The 21,890-nt window shown below is 40.0% G+C and overlaps 2 protein-coding genes across 4 annotated transcripts in view; one reads left to right on the top strand and one right to left on the bottom strand.

The window, feature by feature from the left end:
- LOC124299284 (flotillin-2) overlaps positions 1–21,890 on the top strand; it is a 510,013-nt gene that overhangs the window by 381,179 nt on the left and 106,944 nt on the right. The window lies entirely within an intron of this gene.
- Positions 1–21,890, bottom strand: part of LOC124299275 (esterase E4-like) — a 47,640-nt gene that overhangs the window by 15,238 nt on the left and 10,512 nt on the right. The window contains exons 6-7 of one of the 3 annotated variants that reach the window (XM_046752374.1): positions 21,480–21,796; positions 19,911–21,410 (exon numbers count right to left, since the gene is read on the bottom strand). The exons of the other annotated variants lie outside the window; for them this stretch is intronic. Coding sequence (XP_046608330.1) covers positions 21,215–21,410; positions 21,480–21,796 — 513 coding nt within the window. The 3' untranslated portion in view covers positions 19,911–21,214. Of the gene's footprint in view, positions 1–19,910; positions 21,411–21,479; positions 21,797–21,890 lie in introns of those variants that run through there. 3 annotated transcript variants of the gene reach the window in all.

Raw genomic sequence — 21,890 nt, forward strand, 5'->3', positions numbered from 1 at the left:
GTCTTGTTTACGGTTGACAGAATTAGGATGTGCTACGATATTGCACATTTCTAGCAGAAGCCTATTATAATACAAAGGTTCAACATCAATAATGCTAGCTTGAGAATAGTTAAAAGAGTGGTCGAAATCGATGGCATGTCTCGTCAATGCGGTATAATTATCCTCGTGTTCGTGGATATTACGTCTATGTTCGGTTATCCTGGTGTGTAGTTGTCTACTAGTTTGGCCTATGTAAGCCTTGTTGCAATGATTGCAAGGAATTTTGTAAACTACACCCGAGCGATTGACCAGGGGTAAGGGGTCTTTACCCGAATCAAACATCGAGGATATATAATGTGCACATTTGCCCACAAATTGAATTTTGTATTTGGAGAATGTTCTATTAAGAGACTCAAATAGACCCGCTACATAAGGGATGGAAATGTAGTTTTTTTGAATGGTCTGTGTAGTAGTTGTATCGAGATTGTTGTTAGGGCTAGTAGATGACAAGATGGAATCATATTTAAACTTTATATGTTTGTTAAGCAGGCGAGATGGATAGTCATTTTTAAAAAGTACCTGCTGAATCAAAGACAAATTTTTATTATGAAATTCCATGCTTGAGAGTCGGATCGCTCTGTCAACTAAGCAATTGATCGTTCCAATTTTGTATGATTTGGGATGGTGAGAATGGTAATTTAAATACCTTTGTGACCAAGTAGCCTTGTGGAACCAATCAGTTTTAATGAGCTGATTGTCATTGATAATCAGGACATCTAAAAAGCTGATTTGGTGATTAGACTCTAATTCAGATGTGAATTGTAGTCTCGGATGGAAACTATTGAAAGCTGAAAGCATTTCTGTGACTTTATGCGAAGGGACAGCTGTAATTATGTCGTCTACGTATCTGAAAAAGAATGAAGGCTTGAAGTCTAGTTTATTAAGACAGTGTTGTTCGAGGTCATCCAAAACCAAATCCGATAAAATTGGAGAGAGCGGTGAGCCCATAGGTAAGCCAAACGTTTGGGCATATATGTTGTGGTTAAATTTAAATATGGCAGCCTTAAAACATATTTGTAATGCTTTTAAGAGTTCATTACATGGGACCGGAATTTTGTCCACCAGCTGATGCCAACGCTGTTTGACAGCGTTTATTGCCAGATCTTGTGGTACATTAGTGAATAAGGATATAACATCCAGTGAAACTAAAATATAATCAGCTGGAAGACGAAGGTCCCTAATAGCATTCACCAACGCAAAACTATCTCTTATCCGTGACAAAGGAGGTATGATGTTATTACCTATCCATTTACTAAGGAAACGAGCCAAATTGATCGTCGGACTATCCGTGAAGGACACAATGATTCGTACCGGTGTATCAGGCTTATGGATTTTCGGTAGTCCATAAGCTCTAGGTGGTAGGCAATCCGTTTTAGCAATTTGACGTCTTAGTTGATTAGAGATGAATTTGCTATTGACCCAATCGGTTGTTAGTTTTTTTACTTCTTGTTGCAAAGTAGAAGTGAGATCATATCTAACAACTTTATAAGAATGATTGTTAGATAGTTGTTGCAACATTTTGGCCTCATACATTAGTTTGTTCATAACAACAGTCTTGTTTCCCTTATCCGCTTTCAAGAAAAGCAAGTCCTGATTATCGTTTTGGAAGATCTTAGTTTCTTTGATTTTTTTGTGTAGGACATTCTTGTCGGCGTCAAGGGGAGCAGGAGTGTTAATGAACTTTTTGATTGTATTGGTGAAATCTTGCCGAGCCGTATTGCGAGAATTAGAAGGAATGTAAGAGATCTTAGATTCGAAATCCGATATGAGTTTGTTGGTTGGAATGCGGTTATTCTTAAAAGGAATGCCAAATTTAGGACCCATTTTTAGTACGTCGATAACATTGGCCGGAATCTCGGTGCTACTTAGGTTTACTAACCAATTTTCAGAGGTCGTGTCAATTGGATTAGAATTGAGTCGTTTTTTGTTGTTGATAAGACTAGCTAGCTTGTTAATATTAGCCGTCTTATAAGCGTTGAAGGCCGGTTCTAATTTCAAGTGTTGCGTGTCGAAAATCCGGTCCCATGTAATGAACTCTTAAAAGCATTACAAATATGTTTTAAGGCTGCCATATTTAAATTTAACCACAACATATATGCCCAAACGTTTGGCTTACCTATGGGCTCACCGCTCTCTCCAATTTTATCGGATTTGGTTTTGGATGACCTCGAACAACACTGTCTTAATAAACTAGACTTCAAGCCTTCATTCTTTTTCAGATACGTAGACGACATAATTACAGCTGTCCCTTCGCATAAAGTCACAGAAATGCTTTCAGCTTTCAATAGTTTCCATCCGAGACTACAATTCACATCTGAATTAGAGTCTAATCACCAAATCAGCTTTTTAGATGTCCTGATTATCAATGACAATCAGCTCATTAAAACTGATTGGTTCCACAAGGCTACTTGGTCACAAAGGTATTTAAATTACCATTCTCACCATCCCAAATCATACAAAATTGGAACGATCAATTGCTTAGTTGACAGAGCGATCCGACTCTCAAGCATGGAATTTCATAATAAAAATTTGTCTTTGATTCAGCAGGTACTTTTTAAAAATGACTATCCATCTCGCCTGCTTAACAAACATATAAAGTTTAAATATGATTCCATCTTGTCATCTACTAGCCCTAACAACAATCTCGATACAACTACTACACAGACCATTCAAAAAAACTACATTTCCATCCCTTATGTAGCGGGTCTATTTGAGTCTCTTAATAGAACATTCTCCAAATACAAAATTCAATTTATGGGCAAATGTGCACATGATATATCCTCGATGTTTGATTCGGGTAAAGACCCCTTACCCCTGGTCAATCGCTCGGGTGTAGTTTACAAAATTCCTTGCAATCATTGCAACAAGGCTTACATAGGCCAAACTAGTAGACAACTACACACCAGGATAACCGAACATAGACGTAATATCCACGAACACGAGGATAATTATACCGCATTGACGAGACATGCCATCGATTTCGACCACTCTTTTAACTATTCTCAAGCTAGCATTATTGATGTTGAACCTTTGTATTATAATAGGCTTCTGCTAGAAATGTGCAATATCGTAGCACATCCTAATTCTGTCAACCGTAAACAAGACATAGAACACCTAAGCAATATTTACACCTCTGTGATACGACTCTCGTAATTTGTCCATTACCGACTGAGCTTGCTCTCGATTTTACCTTCTTAACACAAAAAAAAAAAAAAAATTTTGTTTTCCGTTTAACCCGTTGACTCTGCGTTGCTCTGATAACTATTGTGATCGACCCCTTCCCACTACACACTAGACGTTCCAATGTGCTTGTGCTCTGACTCAACCATAACGGCTGTGTATTTTAATTCTTTTAACAAACCAACTATAATTATGAATTCGTGGGAGTTACGTGTCGCGAACGCAGTGTGTTTCGTTTTTTGTCGTTTTTGCCTTTTTGTTCTATTTATTCTCCAATTATCTACACGCATTTTTGTAATTGGAAGTGTTATCGCATATGAGGTAATCTCTCTTTTATACTTGCTTCAACACCTTTGCATATTATTTACATCAATATGTCTTATTTTTGTCAAACCTATTTGTATATCATTTTTATTTTGTTCGTGACAGATATTTAAATAAAATTGTTCTGAGGAGGGCCCCCACCAGGGCCGAAACGTTAACACGATAAAAAGTGTTTTGAGTTGTGACCTTCATATCCAAAAATAACTTTAATCAATAAGTGCAAATACTCGATTTTGATACAGCCAACTGAATTTCCAATGGTTTCGTATCGTCCAGCCCTTTACATAATAAAGAAGTGTAAAGAAACTCTGTTGTTGATTCTCGTTAAACTAATCACTGCCAAGCAGATTCTTAATCGCCGCATTACTGCGAAATTCTTCTCATTGAAAAACCGCCTAGAGTCGCTCGACGCAGTATATATGGATCCAAATTTGTGAGTAAGTATGCATATCTTTTTTGATCCACGACGAATGAATTCATTCTGCCATCTCAATAACTCACCCAAAATAATTCATCGTCAGTCCATGTCATCAAGTACCTGCACAATCAATAAATTTGTTGAACACTTCTCAGTTATTTGAGATCCCATACACTAAATAGAACTCTCACAATTAGGTAATTTGTCTTTATCATATGTACTATACGTATCATGATACAATACATGAGATTGGATTGTGTAATAAACGCTTCATACATCGTTTATCTATCGATCAGTGATCAGGTTACCTGTTCACTAATTGTAATCAGAAACCAACTTGGTCGAAAAGGTATTTGAACTATCTGTCACATCATCCGATACAGCGGAAAGTCGCTACGATGTTCAATTTAGCGAATAGAGCGGCATTACTATCTGATGAAGTCTTTCATGACATTAAACTGGAATTAGTACATCCCGTCCTGAGTATCAATAATTACCCGGATTTCTTCATTTCAAATCATATGTACCGGACTCTGAGAAAAGAGTCTTGTTATAATAAATAAATATATTTCGTTGAATATTTTCAGGAACCATTTTTTAACTGTTAAAAAACTTATTAACGTGTAATGAACAAATGTGCCGTTACAACTACAATCGAAATTTTATAGTATTTGAATTAAATATAATATTCACTTCTCACTAAAATATGTCTATTATTGAAAAGATACTCTAAGATTATGGCTGATAAAGCGAGAATTGATTCAAATTTTTTTTTTTTCTTTTGTCAAAAAATTAGCACTAATTGTAAAAGATTTCACTCCGTGTTATCCCACATGAAGATTTATTAACAGTTAACAAATCTTATTTGAGGATTCAAGTTCATAAACTCACCATTCGCACGTTCCAAGCACGTTCTGTATATTTTAAACGCAGTTCGTCGGCCGAGCGATTGATTTATAATAAAAACCAGTTTGACAATGCAACGGTAATGTTATGGAGCTGATATTACAACTTGGGGCGTATCCGAGCTTCTTCCAACATTTAAATGTTGTTGCAGTGTGTTTTTATTCATAAATTCCTGATCTGGATACGCGAAATTATGTTTGAGGTTAGGCGCGTGAAATGTAAGATTTATTTCCAACTCACACGGGGACATTCGGACGTTCCTCTCATCGATTTGATTCAAACGCACGGTCACGACACGTTCATGCCCCAAGAACGACTTGCGCTTTTCGTCCGTTCCAAAATGAGTCGGTTTGGTAAAACTGACAGCAACTGTATCCGTAGTACGGTAACGAGGCAATAAGTACGTAGTTTGACATCACTAAATAGGGTTTTCAATAAAACAGATTATTGATCAACTATTAAAAAATATTCATTTGGCACCAATATCTAAGTAGTTTAACGTTGTATTCAATTGTTTCATATAACAGGATACTGCTTCCACAGCGCAGGCGTACATCCTAAGAATGACCAAAAATAATTGATTATTTTTTCCCGAACATTCAAGAATAAACGATTACTTTTCTTCTCAATTGGTTTTCGTTTTTTACACCCATGAATGACACAGTACAATATTAATTTATGTGACTAAAGCATCTATTCTTTTCATTTTCTTACTTAAGTAGTATAACAAGGCCGGTTCTGAATAGAAACACCTTCTTTACCGACCAAGCCGACCAATCCGCCTATACGTGCATCCCAGACGCAAACCCTTGAAGGTTACCCCACTTTCGTAAGATAAAATGTGCTCTGCCGACCGCTCGTCGGTGAGAAAATCTCCCAAATGACCATGATCGTTGGTAAAAAATCCTCCAAATGACCATGATTGTCGGTAAAAATCTTCCAAATGACCATGATCGTCGGTAAAAAATTCCCGAAATTGCCGTGGTGTTACCCCTTGTGGGATAAACTGTGCTCTTTGTCGGTAAAGAAGATCACGCTCATCGAACGGGATCGATAACTGCATTACCGAGCGCACTCCGTGAATCTTCGAAGCGGAACCCGTGGATCCTCGAACGTTCGACCGAGAATCCTGGCATGTGTCAGGTTTTGAAAGCTTCCAGAAGGTTCGAGAAGATTTTCACGGCCTTGAACGAATCTAGACTGACAAACAATTCGTCCGACGTGTTTCGACTCGACGGTGAGCGGCATACGGTCAAAGGATTTCGGTGCGACGTTGAATTCTGAAAGACCCGCTCTGGCCTTGAACGAATTTTAGACAAACAATTCTCGGAATCGTCTGACGAAAACGATACTCGGAATCGTCCGACGAGTTCTAACTTGACGGCGAACGGCCTGCCGACAACGGATTGCGATGCGACGTCGAATTCTGGAAGGTTCTGAAATTTGTATGCGGCTGCTTCGACCCTGAACGAATATAGGCTGACAAACAATGCGTTCGACAAGTTTCGACTTGACGGCGAGCGGTCCGGGACCGTGAGAAAGATCTTCTTTGACCCTGAAAGATTCTCGGAATCGTCCAACAAAAACAATACTCGGAATCGTCCGACGAGTTTTGACTTGACGGTGAGCGGCCTGCGGACAACGGATTGCGGTGCGACGTTGAATTCTGGAAGGTTCTGAAATAAACTTTTAACTAGCAGGACAGAGGTTCTGAATTAACGGTTCATATTGACGGTGCAAAATATTTTATTGAAAAAAACATTTTAAGATTACAGTTTTACATGAAATTCATAATGCTGATATATGGGTGTTCTTACTCAACGGTATCGTACCCATGCTTTACGCAATGAGAATGAATAACTGTTCGAGCAGATACCGATTGTCTTTTGTGTTTGAGTAAAAAAATTCGCAGTCACAATACGTTTTGAGCTGCACAGTTTGGACGCAATATAGCATGATGCGTACAGTTTGAAGTCGTGTCTAACATTTTATTCAATTTCTGCAACGACGGACAACCCAAATCCATCAAATCAACGATTTCAACTTTTTCACCCAGAATTTTCTGCAGCCAACTTTTCTTCTCCAAACCTTTTACGTAAACTGTTGAAGCATTACGCAGCGACATACATTCCATGGTGAAGTCGAGCTTCTCGGAAGGTAATTCACCACCTTCTCAGGATAGCCCATGATAATTCTGTGACAGCCACAAATTTTCGCTTTTGAATGGAGCAAGTGAATAATTCCAATCGTACGGAGGTTCGAAGAAAAAAATTGACGGGTTGTTACCTTCGTCGAGTGACACAACTGTCAACTCTTTTGGTGTGAAACCGGGACCCGATCTTCTAAATCCTTGTACGTTGACTATGAACTCTATCGTGAAAAATACTGAATCGATTGTCACAACGTTCAAGGTTTTTATACCAATTTTCTCACCCCACCACTCAGTGGGTTATATTCAATCATACGATCATGTAAAATCAAGCAGTAGGCAGATGTACCAGTAGGAAAATTATTTTTAGCCTCAAATTCGATACGTATATCTACCGGTCCAGATTTCAGAGCCTCGTTTTGTTTCGAACAGTCGATGGAAATCAAAAGTTCGTACTGTAGAAATTCGCTCTTCGTCAACAGAGGCTCAGATTCTTTGCCGTAATAGGTGGCTTGAAAGTTTGCGTACATCTCGTACAGTGATGCAAAGCGATTGTGACTCATGTCCAGGTTCAGGTTACCGTACAGATAATACTCGGAATTCAAGAAGAGATTGACGTCAGTAATGTTACAGTGATCAAGATGACTGGCCTTTTTGCCGGCTTTGATTTTTCGATTCCTTTGAAAACCGAGCATGATAAATCGCGGTTTTTTCAAATGGGTGGACGTTTTCACAATCCAAACGTGTTTCGTGGTTGCCAGTAGCAAAGGATATTCGTACAACTCCCAACTGCGGAAGCTCATGGAGCCTGGTGTATCTTTTTCGAAGAAATTCAACAGTGCGATTTTTCGTTGATCCGAGAGCTTCACATAGATCACGATTCTAAATTCTCCGTCTTGATTTTGAACGACGGCATTTAAATCACTTTTTGATGCTGTAAGAATCAGCTCGTGTTTCGCGTTAACGATGAGCTTGCGATAGTCTTCAGCGAAGCCCAATATCATGCTCAAGGGGATTACTACGTCAAAGTTGCCATTGGCATCAGTTATTTTTTTCGTTTCCTGAATATCGAGCGATCCAGCATTTTCCATAAGCCAACTTTGACGAGGGTTGAGAGAACTGAAACCTTTCAGCAGGCTGGTCAGACCAACGTTTTTACATTTATTAATCTCTACAGCGTTTAGTTCGTACCGTACATCTTCGAACAAATGACAGATGGCGTTATTGACTAAAGTTGTGATCGCTGCTGCAGTGCCGTCCGATTTAAGCAATTTTCCAGAGATATGCAGCGAACTCTTGCTCGGTAAAACGCATAAATCCTGATGCTGAACGGTGATTCGGATTTCATCGTTGTTGTTGAAAGTTGACGATGCGTACGGTTTGTGTGCGTGTATTTCTTGGTGGGCGATTGATTCGTCAAATACGACAGGTGTTGGAATGCTCAAGATTTCCTCATCCATGGTACGTAGCATACAACGAAACAGCAGAATGGCAGTTTTATTTGTCGGAAATTCTTTTTCCAAGAGGTGTCAGCTTTAGACCCAAAGCTATCTTCGGGAACTCCCCGTTTCCACGTGTTAGCGGTTCGGGAATCGATCGATGACTGACTTGATCGGAACATGCTGACTGACTAATATAACTCTTTTTGGACAATCTGTTATATACAATACCCATCTTTGATTGCGATTTGATGTACAGTCTCACAGTTATAACTTCTCCGCGAAAATTAACCAGATCTCCGTCTTGATCGACTAACCGAAGCTGTACGTGATCTATGGTCTTGACGGTGATCGAAAGGTGAATGACGTGCGACGGCACTTCCACGACCTTATATCCCGGTGGAACGGTAGGGAAAAATTCGTGAATAGTATGCACTTTATCTGCATTAACGTAGGCGCCCGTTGTAATGCTGCATTCGACTCGCAACGCGTTGACCTTGAGAATAGTTACAGGCATATCCGAATGGTGAGTTTGGTTAGCTGTCAATACGCGCGGTGTAAATCCGAGAAGCTGACCAAAAGAATCGTCAGGTTCTAAACTTACGATATGGTTACATTTGATTTCGCTGCATAACGTATTATTGTTAGGCTTTATGCTGATTTCAATGTTGGTATTTTTTAACGCGTCTTGAACATACTTTTCAATATCCTCAATTTCGTAGCTGCCAGTGGATATAGTGACTACCTTATCGGCTACGTATATTTTATTATGACCGACATCAACGTTGGGAATGGAATTGAAGGTCAACAGTTCAACGAGACCGAGAACATAATTTTTGCTCAGAGCAAGTTCGATCGGAGGAAAATATTGCGCTTCGAGAATCGAAGACGTTCCTGATATCGTTAATGTAAACGAATCATCCATGACAGCAAGTGCTCGACTGACGTTATTAAATTACGCGTCATGTTTATGTAGCTCATCGCTTAGAAATTTCAGACACAAGTGTCCGCAATCGAATGTAACGTAATCCTCATACCTTTCGTCGTTGTACTTAGCGCTACCAACACCGAGATATTTCACGAGGTCTAACGGAGGTTGAAAATGACCGAAACTGTCAAAGTAAACTACATCGCTGCCGCGTTTCTTATATGCAACCCAGTGTGTCCCAGGGCCATCTTTATCGTCGAGATTGACTACACCTGTCTCGTTTTTACGCGGTCCGGTTTTGGGCATTTCGTTGCGCATAAAGACACCTCGGAAGTATGGAATTTTCATGATTTTTGCATACTTCAGCAAATCCCAGTTGGTCAACGCTGGGCGTGGTAGCTTCACATTGAGTTTTTTTTTTTTTGCGAAGAACCCGTTGCCAGGCTTTTTCGGCTAATATTTTATCCGCAACGCTTCTGGCTTCAAGGTTCTCACGATTTTTCGAATACGCTATATCGTGTTCCTTACACGCTACATCGAGAGGATTGATACCGGAATCGCCTCTCGCGAGCCTTTTTTGACGATCGCTTACGATCACGTGTGTGCACAATCATGTCCGCTCTGCGACTGAGAGAAAGTTATTATAAACAATGCATTTATAGAAAATCCAGCCAGTTATGTTCGAGATGAGGTTCGAGACACAATCGACCAAGCTGCCTGTGATGAATTTTGACAAATTTACGCAGCAGAGTACAAAACAGAAGAAACATCATGGCAAATTGTTGCCGAGTAGTGTACGTGCGGTATTCTGCGGACCATCTAACTGTGGCAAAACCAACGCATAATTTGCGCTTATAACGCATCCGAACGGTTTGAGATTCGAAAACCTGTACGTTTACTCAAAATCTCTCAATTAACCGAAACACAAGTTTCTGAGTCAAGTGCTCGAAAATGTCGACGGTATTGAGTATTACCCCTTTAACGAGCATGAGCACGTCATTGCACCGAACGAGACGCAACCTAACTCGATCACGATATTCGATGACGTAGCGTGCGGAAGCAGGATAACATACGCGGGTACTTTTGTGTGGATAGACATCACGATGTAGACTGTTTTTATCTTTGTCAGACGTACGCTCGAATCCCTAAGCATCTCGTGCGCGACAACACCAACTTGCTGGTCTTATTTAAACAAGACGCGATGAACCTGAGACATGTGTACAACGATCATGTAAACACCGATGTGTCGTACGTAGAGCTTATAGACTTGTGTGCGGCATGTTGAAACGGTGACAAATATGGGTTCGTAGTGATCAACAAGGGTAGAGAGTTCGGTAATGGTCGGTATAGGAGGGGATTTGACAATTTTATAAACATGACAAGAGGATAAAATACACAATCTTCGAAGGCAACGAAACAGTAGCTTTCCAGAACTAGTTGTGTCAACATGCAGGAAATTCGTGAGGAAAAAGAAGTCTTGCATCGTATCGCTCAAGCGAGTAATGCGATTCGTCGTAAGCACAGAATCCTCAAGACGGGAAAAGAGTCGCTGCAGGAAACAATAAAGGATGTCTTCAAACCTGTGGTAACCCCGCTGCAGGAATTAGTCAATGTTTCTCGAGGCACGAAACTTGTCAAGGAAGAGGTGAAGGAAGAACTCAAAACTGAAACGAAGGATGAGCCGAAGAACGAAATGGAAGATTCTTTTGCAACTGCAGAGAAAGAGGATCAAACTGTCACGGAATCGTCGGTGAGATCAGAGGATGAATATCTTGAGATGCTCAATGATAAACAAAGACAGCACGAGTTGGATACCGTGTACGGGGTACGGAGTCTTTCTACTGCCGGGCTGATGGTTGGTGACTCACCGATAAGCTTCGAGCGCGATTCCGTTCGCATAGGCGGCACGCTCTATCCGAAAACTCAAGGACTGCTGGAGCTGCTGTTTAAAAAGATGCCCAACAGCGCTCACGTTACCCGCAACGACAGGGAGAATTACAGAAATATCCTTCTCGCAACAAATGCTCACAGAAAGTACTATAGCGCCAACGAGCCTATCCGAAACGCTCAAAGCGCCAAATTCAAGCATTTAATTGTGAACTGCTCAATATTTCTACGTCAGGCAAAGACGCATCACCATCGTCACAGATGTCGAAGCGTACGGACAAAGATGTTCTGCTACCTCAGGCTTGGGTTACTCGACAAGGTGTTAAAACAGATTATATTTTCTGGGACGACGCTAACGAGCTGATGGAACGTCTTCGTTTGCTTATGGCATCTCAAGCGGCCGGGAATAGAAGTCACAACAATGAAATCATGTCGATTCTGGAAGAATTACGGGAATTCGGAATCATTTATTAGCCAATTCTCGTCGACTCTAGAAATCATTTACGAGATGAGCGTCGACGTGTTTGGACGTCAGCTGAATAAAAACACAGCTGCGAGCACTCGCGGTCCTCCGGGTGTCGGGTTTCAAATAACAGCGGACGAGCATTACGATATACGGAACAAGAGACTGTGCAATGTCGCAGACCCCGCAGAGCCGAACAATGCTGTAACTTTAAAAACCTTAAGACGAAAATTCGGCATGCTGCAAAAACAAATCGACAACCTTGATCAAATGATCAAAGCTTTGGAGATCACCACGGAGAAAGCCTTGGATACCTTCTACACAGACTTTAAAACAGGCAGAGACTTTTCGATTCGAAACGCAGAAATCATTTCCAAGCTGGACACCAGACTCAGAGCGTTAGAATATGAACGAGGAAAAGCAAGCACTGGTGACGGAATTGCATAAGCCTGCACGCCGGAATCACCCGCGTCGACGTGTAGACGTGCGCGGCATCGACGAGACCCGGCAGGCGGATCTTGTTGATATGACGTCGTACGCTGGACAAAACAAAGGCTACAAGTACATGCTCACAGTCATTGATATTTTTTCAAAGTATGCGTGGGCTATACCGATAAAGAGCAAGTCTGGAGATGATGTTACGAAGGCAATGAAATCTGTGCTTCTCCAAGGACGGGTACCGAAAAACTTACACGTCGACAGAGGAACGGAATTTTACAACTCGAAATTTGAATCGCTTATGACACGTTACGGAATCAAACTTTACTCCACGTACAGTAATTCGAAGGCTCCGATCTGTGAACGTTTCAATCGGACGCTGAAAGGTAAAATGTGGACACGGTTCAGCATGCAAGGAAGCTACAAGTGGCTCGGTATCTTATCTGATTTGGTTTCGGCTTACAACAACACCAAACACCGAACCATAAGAATGAAACCGTCGGATGTCACCGTTGCAAACGAAAGGCTGTTATTACGTCAGGCGTACGGAGGGCTTCGAGCGATACCTACCATATCGGCAAAATTCAAATCCGGCGACAAAGTTCGAATCAGCAAATTCAAAAATGTCTTCGAGAAAGGTTACACTCCCAATTAGACGACCGAAATATTCACGATAAGTCGAGTGGAAAATACTCATCTTGTGACGTACAAGCTCAAAGACTACCGAGATCAACCTATCGCTGGCGGTTTCTACGAACAAGAGCTCCTCAAGGTTAAACATCCGGATATCTATCTGGTGGAGAAGGTGCTCAAGAAGCGTGGAAGAAAAATATATGTTAAATGGTTAGGTTTTGACAATACACACAACAGTTGGATAAACGAATCGGACATGTAACATTTGAATAAATGATTTTTTTTTTGTAAAAACGTGTGTGCCTCTTTATTTCATACCCGACACATAACAAGTATGCATCTTTATTTTTTAGACAATCGACATACATATGCATCGTTGTACAATTTTTCATATTTCGGAGCGTTCTTATTCACCATCCTACATAATAATGATATTTTATACATCATGGTACAGTTATAGAAATTAAGTCCTACATAATAATATTCTATACATTATGGTACAGTTATAAATTAAGTCCTACATAGATTACGAAACGGTAATTACAAAGCTGAGATGCAGGCGTGTAACCCCGCGGAAGCGTGTCAGTTGTGTTTTGAAACACGATCCACTTGTCGTCATTCCAGCTCAGTGCCACTTTCTGCTGTTCTACGGTGTATACCTTGTGCTTTCGACACAATATCAAATGCTGATTTGCGGACAAATTTTCACGTTTCAACGCAGATTCCAAATAATCGTTGAAAGTTATTTTTCTCAACGCTGATCCTCTAACACCTTTGGCACGTTTATTGTCTTTCTCATCTCCCAAGACTCGGAATGCGTACAATTTAGCTCGTAATCCTACAAATTCCAACATTATTTTGCCGTTATTCTCGTCTTTCATCAAACCGAGAACTTTTTTGTTCGCTCGAGGCATTCCATAAGCGTTGTCAAGCGGATAATCAGACGTGTCGAATTTATGCAAGTCCTCCTTCATATGTTCGTATATGTCGGGGACGGTAAAAGTGTAAATCAAACTGTCGGTATCCGTATACATTAATTTTGCTCGGTTGCCAAATTTCTGCTTAATATAATTATAATGAAAATCATAGATATATGTTTTATACAGATCCAGGATGGAGAAACCTGCATACAATGGTTTATTCAACTTGACTTTCGTCTTACTCATTTCGACGATAATCATCTCTTTGTCGAAAACGGTGCAGCTGTGAAAATTAGGCTTGGCTATGGTAGCTCTGGCACCGTACCGTCCATCCCATTCGGTGATCAATCGAACATCTCTGTACTTTCGCACGTCTTCCATTGTTTTACCAAAAACTGCGTTGTTCATCAGTTTGTAAAAATTTTTCTCGAATTCGTTATGAGATTTTTTCCGCAAATCGGTATTCAAATCTATGTATTTTTTGAGCCACGGGGTTTGTCTGAATTTGAGAACTCTGTGAATTTTGAGTAATTTTAAGCCCAATTGTAAGCATTGTTTCAAAACCCTATAGTGAACAACGTAGTTTTTCTTGGAAAGTTGCGTGGGCGTCAATTTCGGTTGCTTACTATTCGAGATCGGAGGTATGTAGTACTCCGGACACAGTGGTAAATCCTTATGAATTTCATGCAGTTCCTCAGGATATTCCAAATCCACCTCCAGTATGTAACCAAACTCCGCATCGTCCGAGATGGTAAGAACGTCGCATTGTCCGAAGTCTGATAACCATGAAGGAACTGTATGGCAGAGCAAAGCTCACAGCAGCACCGTACAAATTATTAACGTCAAAGTACATGAGATAAGATTCTTCGACCTCAGGATCGAATACCTCTCCCATATATCTATTGTTGGCCTTTGCGTATCTGTTCGAACACTGTGACACACCACCTCGAATACCCTTTTCGATAAACATAACCATGTCTATGTCGGTGAGAAGCTCGAGTTCGATGCCTAAACATTTTAACATTGCATCCAACGACAGACCGGGCGCTGTGTAGTAATGTAATGGGTCCAGTTTGTACGTCGTCCAACAATTCTGTCGAAAATTTTGAAAAACGTCAGCCAGTAAAAACACGTCCGTCTGTAAATACAAGTCCGAATACTCTCCCAAAGTTTGAACGCTAAAAGTTTGCCATACGTTGCACGCGTGTGCGTAATCGTCGTCTGATATGTTCCGGTCATTCAATTTTGAATAAAACTGTTCTTTGACTGGTAAATGTTTCTCCTCGAGCTTCTATGTATTCTGTATTCTGTCTATGTATTCGTACGGGAAGACACCTTTCCTAGTCAATAACCGAAATTTGTTCAAGCTACTGCAGAATTTACGTGTTATTGTTTTTTGACAATCGTCCAGATACGATGATAATTTATCGAGGCTGCTAGGCATGAAACGGTACGAATCTATGAAACGGAACGTTACATCCGTTCCCTTAACGAATTTAGTGAAGGAAATGTACTTTTCTTTATTAACAGGTAATAGTTTAACAGTACCTTCGAATGACGTTGCCAGGGCTTTGATCAGAAAATGCGAATCGTAACCCGATAGATTGTGAAATATCATTGGGATAGTGTGCAAATTTTGGTAATTTAGATTACAGCTACGGTGAGCAGCGCCACGGTACTTTCCCGTGAAATGACAGTGATCCCGATGTTTCACGTCTGTGGGTGTAAACGCTTTTTCACAAATATGGCAGACCACCGATAAATAAAATACGTTAATCTGATTGAAATTTAGTGGTTCCATCGGTACAACAGTCTTGTAATATCCCTCTAACGAATGTGCCAATTCCTTTAACTCATTCACAAACCATTGGATGCAAGTTTCTCCGCGATTAATTTTGAATTTTGGAAGCGAATCGTCAAACGCAGAATGCAGATAGTAAGCTATACTATACGGAAGATGCTTCTGATAAATTGTTCTATTTTTCCCAAAACTTTCATGTGTGGGCTACAGTAAACATTCTAGATCTGCGTAAACGCAGAACGGAACGGTTTCTTTGTGTTGAAAATTTTTAAATTTGAGAATCTTGTCCGCTTCTGTTGGTAAGATAACTTTGGTTTTGTTCAAATTCATGCAATCTACATTGTGCTCGAACAAACACCTTTCAGATTGAAAGTGTGATAGACACCTATCGCACAACCAAGTACGATGTTTATCTTTAGAAATTTGATAACTTGTCAACCGCGATAAATTCCGAATCCATGCAAAATGATGTGTTACATTCTTTTCAGTATTTTCCATACCATCATCGTCATCGTCGTTTTCAGACTCAATTACTAAAAGATGGATTGTAGGTTTATCAGACTTGTTTCGGCTGAAACAAATGGGTACAATTTCACTGCGCTTTTGTTTTTCCATACTATCTATACCATAAACGTTAATTGAAAGTTTGTTAAGTTTCTCAAATCTTGGAATCTGGTCTGAAGGCATTGAAAAATGCAAACCGTCGTATTGTAGCACTGAGCTGAAATGTGAATATGAAGTGATTTCGCTAGGATTAATGTTGGCTGGAAAGAGGGCTGCGGTGACCGACCATAGAAAGCAATACGAGTCGCTGTTACGGATATTGACGACAGACTTCTTGTCTTGAATATCTTTGGATAGTGGTGTGTATGGGAACCCACCGCCTCGTAGTGGCACGTACTTGTTGATGTTCACAGTCAGATTGATTATTTCAGTCAGCGACCAACCAGAGTCTCTCTCTTGAAAATCTTCCACCTTGGCCAACACTTTTTGCTTTACGTTCTCTTCGAACCACCCGTGTATGTCAGCTGGCTGGAGAATGATCTGGTTTCTGGTGTTAAAATATTTCATTTCTTCAACAAGTTCAGCGTTTTTCGTTATATTGAATTTACAAAACAAGACACAGTTTGCTTTTAAACTTCCCACTTTTCGTAGCATTTTCTTCAGTCTTGCAACGACGAGGTGTTTCACATCTTCCAAAAACCAAAGCAGCCGCATACAAATTTCAGAACCTTTCAGAATTCGACGTCGCACCGCAATCCGTTGTCGGCAGGCCGTTCGCCGTCAAGTCGAAACCGGTCGGACGATTCCGAGTATTGTTTTCGTCGGACGATTCCGAGTATTGTTTGTCTAAAATTCGTTCAAGGCCAGAGCGGGTCTTTCAGAATTCAACGTCGCACCGAAATCCTTTGACCGTATGCCGCTCACCGTCGATTCGAAACACGTCGGACGAATTGTTTGTCAGTCTAGACTCGTTCAAGGCCGTGAGAATCTTCTCGAACCTTCTGGAAGCTCTCAAAACCTGACACATGCCACGATTCTCGGTCGAACGTTCGAGAATCCACGGGTTCCGCTGGAACGCCTGAGGATTCACGGAGTACGCTCGGTAATGCAGTTATCGATTCCGCTCGATGAGCATGATTTTCTTCACCGACAAAGAGCACAATTTATCCCACAAGGGGTAACACCACGGCAATTTGAGGCATTTTTTACCGACGATCATGATCATTTGGGAGATTTTCTTACCGACGAGCGGTCGGCAGAGCACATTTTATCTTACGAGAGTGGGGTAACCTTCAAGGGTTTGCGTCTGGGATGCACGTATAGGAGGATTGGTCGGCTTGGTCGGTAAAGAAGGTGTTTCTATTCAGAACCGGCCTTGTTATACTACTTACTCACGAAGTACCCATTTGATATAATAAGTGAAAGATAAATGAATATTGTTACCTGAAAATAAAAAACAATTTGAACGAAACTATCAATTATGAAAAGCTTTTTCCCTATGAAGATAACTTACTGAAAGTTGCGAAATTTTGGTTTCATATGCAAAGTTTTAAAATAATACGAAATAATCAAGTAATTTTTACCGATTCACTCGAGTATTCTTCGATTATTTTTTTGACCTCGATTAATCGACGCAACTATTATTTTTAGCTTATGTCAGTGGGCATCGCTAGTACAACTACGATCTTACATACAGGTCCGGAAAAGACGGTGGTGGAACTAGGCACGCTTAGTGTCCAAGTTTGCTATTTCAATCTACGTCGCAGGGTGCGCTTACGGTCTCCGGAGGTACAGTGGTTCTAGCATAGAGACTAGAGTACAAGAGTCCGATCTTCGTACATGTGATCCGGCATCAAAAATTCGTTCAATCAGGCTTGCGCTGGCTGACGCTGAACGGCGCTGATATCGCAAAGATCCGACGAGTGATGGGGAGACTAGATCGAGATGGATATACACATTTTTATTATTGCATGAAGGACCGTCAATTCCTAATATTATCGACAAATCGGAGCTTTTCAATTGAATTAATTATTCGGACAATGGTTCAACTCATTTTACTCAAAGGGAGGCTAAACACACACGAGAGCAAGAATGAGACACTTTAAATTTTCAAGTGGACTTTTCCCAAACAACTCTATTAAATGAAAAAATTAATATTGAGGCTGTCTACGTGTAATAATTTCGCAGAGGTCACAATATCTGTTTTTTCTTTCGTGAAGTCGTCTTCGCCAAAAATTTATAATAAGTTTGTGAGGTTATGTTGATCCTCAACCCCTACTTATTTTTTTTTCATAAAGATACTCAATAAAAAGAATCATATTTCTGTTATCTTTGCTAAGTGATATGCGATCAATTTAATTTCCTACCTTAATATAATGACGACGATTAACACCTTTTCCACAATAATGAACACGGGCACGCGTGCTTAACGATACTCCCTTTCAGGTGAGGGGCAATTTCATTTCGGTCACGATCGATGTTTATATACATATATATAGTCAATTCTTACCAACTTCACTTCGGAACTTTACGATAACAGCGCTGCTTTTGATGAAATCAAAAACTACCAAACGACAAATGGTCTAGCCGGATAAGAATTGTAAATCTGCCTCTACCGAATTTCGTGGCACCGATTTTTTCCCAAGTTCCTCACCTAAAAAAAAAATTTTTGTGCAAAATTACAGCCTTCTACATAGATTCCGAGGGGTTTTTCTGATGAAAAAACGTGTTTTTTCGATTTTTGCGGTTATTAAATACTAAGAGGCGACCGAAAAATCTGAAAAATCAGGAACATGATAACATTTATGGAAAAAATATTTGCAACTTTTTTTATGCTAAAGCCTATTATTAATCATCGAATCTTCCTTTAAAAAATATATTTTGTAGTGCATATATTTTGCTACTATTATGATAAAAATTGACGTGATTCTACTATTAATTCCCTGCAAATTGAAAAAAAGTCTCAAAATTCGGCCTGCAACACATTGACAAAAAATAAAACGACAAAATTTCACATTTGTTGATGAGAATCCATACATAAATCATTCTTTGGGTTTAATTGTTGGTGGATCATGGTTGGAGTAGTTGTGAGACATAACAAACAGATGTAATCAGTAGGATTTTATTGCGAATTTGGGTTTATTGGGTTTATGTTACAGACATCGTTGTGACACATTCATGGTATATGGTTGGACCAGAAAAACACATTTTTCCCTTTCGTATAATATCGAGTCCCACGCAGAATCTCAAATACTTACTACGCTTGTCTTCGTGGTTTCCGTCTATTTGCTTTTGGATTTGTTTCTCCAGCCATTCGACTCGATCTTGTAGTTTCTTTCGATCCTCTTCGTCCGACGATCAATGCCTGTGTTCCTTTTTTCCCATTTCTCTTTCTTTTTCCTTTTCCAATTTCTGAGTGAACGTGTGACGTGATCGGTACAAAGAAGAAGAATGAGTTGCGTACCGGAATATACATGGAATAGGACCGGAACAAAAAACTTGAACTATAAAGATTGTGGCGACATCGGTGCATAGTAGGGGTACTACATTCTGATCTTGAGGAAGAGGCGCTACATACAATTAAGATCGAACTTCACTTACAGGTAAGTTCGTTTGATCCTATAATTATCACCCTAGGCTCCACGTTCCGGTGGAATGAATAAAAGTCCGTACCATATGAAACCATCCGTATGCGAATGTTTCTTAATAAACTTTTTTAAAATTAATCGAGAGCACTATTATTATGCACTTACGTGTAAAATTGTATCAAATACATAATAAATATTGAATAACGGTTATATATATTGTGTATTTTACTGCAAAATCTCAAGAGACTATGTACACTAAAGAATTACATGTATATCCTACAGGAGAGTTGTAGGCCCATGCGACCACGCTATCATCCCGAGCTCATGAAGGCATTCATAAGACACGAAAATAAGTAAAGAAACTGACAAGAAATGAATGAATGCGATTAAACTAATTACAGAAGGATCCACGTTGCTTTCTCAGCGAGAACGGTTCTCTGCTTCAGTTTTAAACGTTGGAAGCAAATTCGAACGATTTTGACAGGCAGAAGGACCAAAGTACAATCCGCGAAGCGTGTACTTGTTGCTTCACCCAGTTGCGTTACCAGACTGAAATTTTTCGCCGTACTAGATGGAGTCACAAAGTATACTGGAATCGAAAATTTCGTACTAGAAATTCAATTACGACTACGAAAATAGAATATTATTAATTTTCAACAATTTTGTTACTCTGTACTTCGCAGTTTTATTCTTTATACTCTCTGAAACATGAATCCATTCGATACGTGATAAATCCGACAATGTATGGCTCACAATAACGCTAAACGCATGTACCCACAGGCATACTACATACCAAAACCTATAGGTAACAGTGCTATTTCTGCATGTCAGTATATAGTGGTTCAGCGTACTTTGAGAAATTGAACAAATTGAGCGGATTATTTCTAACACATTACAAATGAAATTATTTGAATAAAGTGAACGAATTCTGACACGTACAAGAACGCATGAAGATGAGGCTTAAAAATTGGGAGAACCAAACTAGACGACTTGGTTGCAAAGAATAGTTGATCGACAATTCAATTCAAAAGATCACCATTGATTGTGATCTCGCGATCAATGCCAGAACTATGTTTCTGTAAAGAAAAATTGAAACAGGTATTATGGCTACCTTTCACCACATCATTTTAAACGACGAGCAGCCGCTGCATGATAGTTTCCTGACTAGAAGCATTCATGATGGCAAGAACCGAAAGCTTGGAACATCTTGAATAGTCATCACCATACATCCACTCTTCATCAAGATGTTCCTAAAGCTGTGCAACTGATTTTCGAAGAACAAATATTCCGAAAATTCGTTACAACACTGCGTTAGAAGATATGTCTCCAATATGCAAACGAGGGTGACAGTAACGTTGTTTGGCGGATAGCACCTAAATCAGATCACCGTGGCACGAATATCGTAGGGTTTTAGAGGATGTACAAAATACGAAAATATCTTGAACAAGTTCACTGAATAACCGTGTTGTCGATTTCATCAATATTTCGAAATCTCATCATGAATTGCGATGTTTGCGGCATTTTTGCGGGAATACCGTGTTTGATCGGTCTACTGATATTGACTGTAATAATAAAATAAATATTCTAGCGATGGCGCGTTAGTGGATCGACACAATCGTTTCTGCCTCTGACGTATTTCTTTCCAAATTGGCCCAAAATTGCATTCGCTCTCTTGAAACTGAATGTTCAACCTCTAGCGTGATTTCGGATCTGTCTCCTATCCGAAGAAAATTGTCCTCTTCCGAGTACGGCTCCCACGTTGTGTTTCCGCGAAAATACAAGGTTGAAGGTTTACTGCAAACGCATACATTAGTTGTGAATAGTATGTATCATCAGGTATTATAATAATCAAAAAAAACCAACCCGTGAGTCGCAAAAGATGTCCACAATTGTACCATGATTTCCCTCATTTGTATATCTGTTTTACTCGCGGTTTTGTTGAGAGCTAACATGATATTGTGGTCTGCATATGGAAAAATGTAAACTAGCTCATCCGCGTGTGTTACTCCGTAGTCCTTCAAAGTGTTGCCGTAAACGTAAGTGTTACTCCAGGTGCCCCGATATCTGAAGTCGTACAAATATTGGGGATTTACTGCCACTGCATGCTGGTATAGCAGGGAGGAGTACATCGGATAGGTGAACAAAGCATCACCGACGAGTAACGTCAAATTAGTCAGCAACTGGAAGAAAAGGGATTCATAAATGGCGCATCACCTAAACATTCAATTCTTTAGTTGGCACGATACGGATAATTAAAAAACATTTTAAGGCAAC

Source organism: Neodiprion virginianus, chromosome 2, assembly GCF_021901495.1.
Source record: "Neodiprion virginianus isolate iyNeoVirg1 chromosome 2, iyNeoVirg1.1, whole genome shotgun sequence".
Classification (NCBI taxonomy): domain Eukaryota; kingdom Metazoa; phylum Arthropoda; class Insecta; order Hymenoptera; family Diprionidae; genus Neodiprion; species Neodiprion virginianus.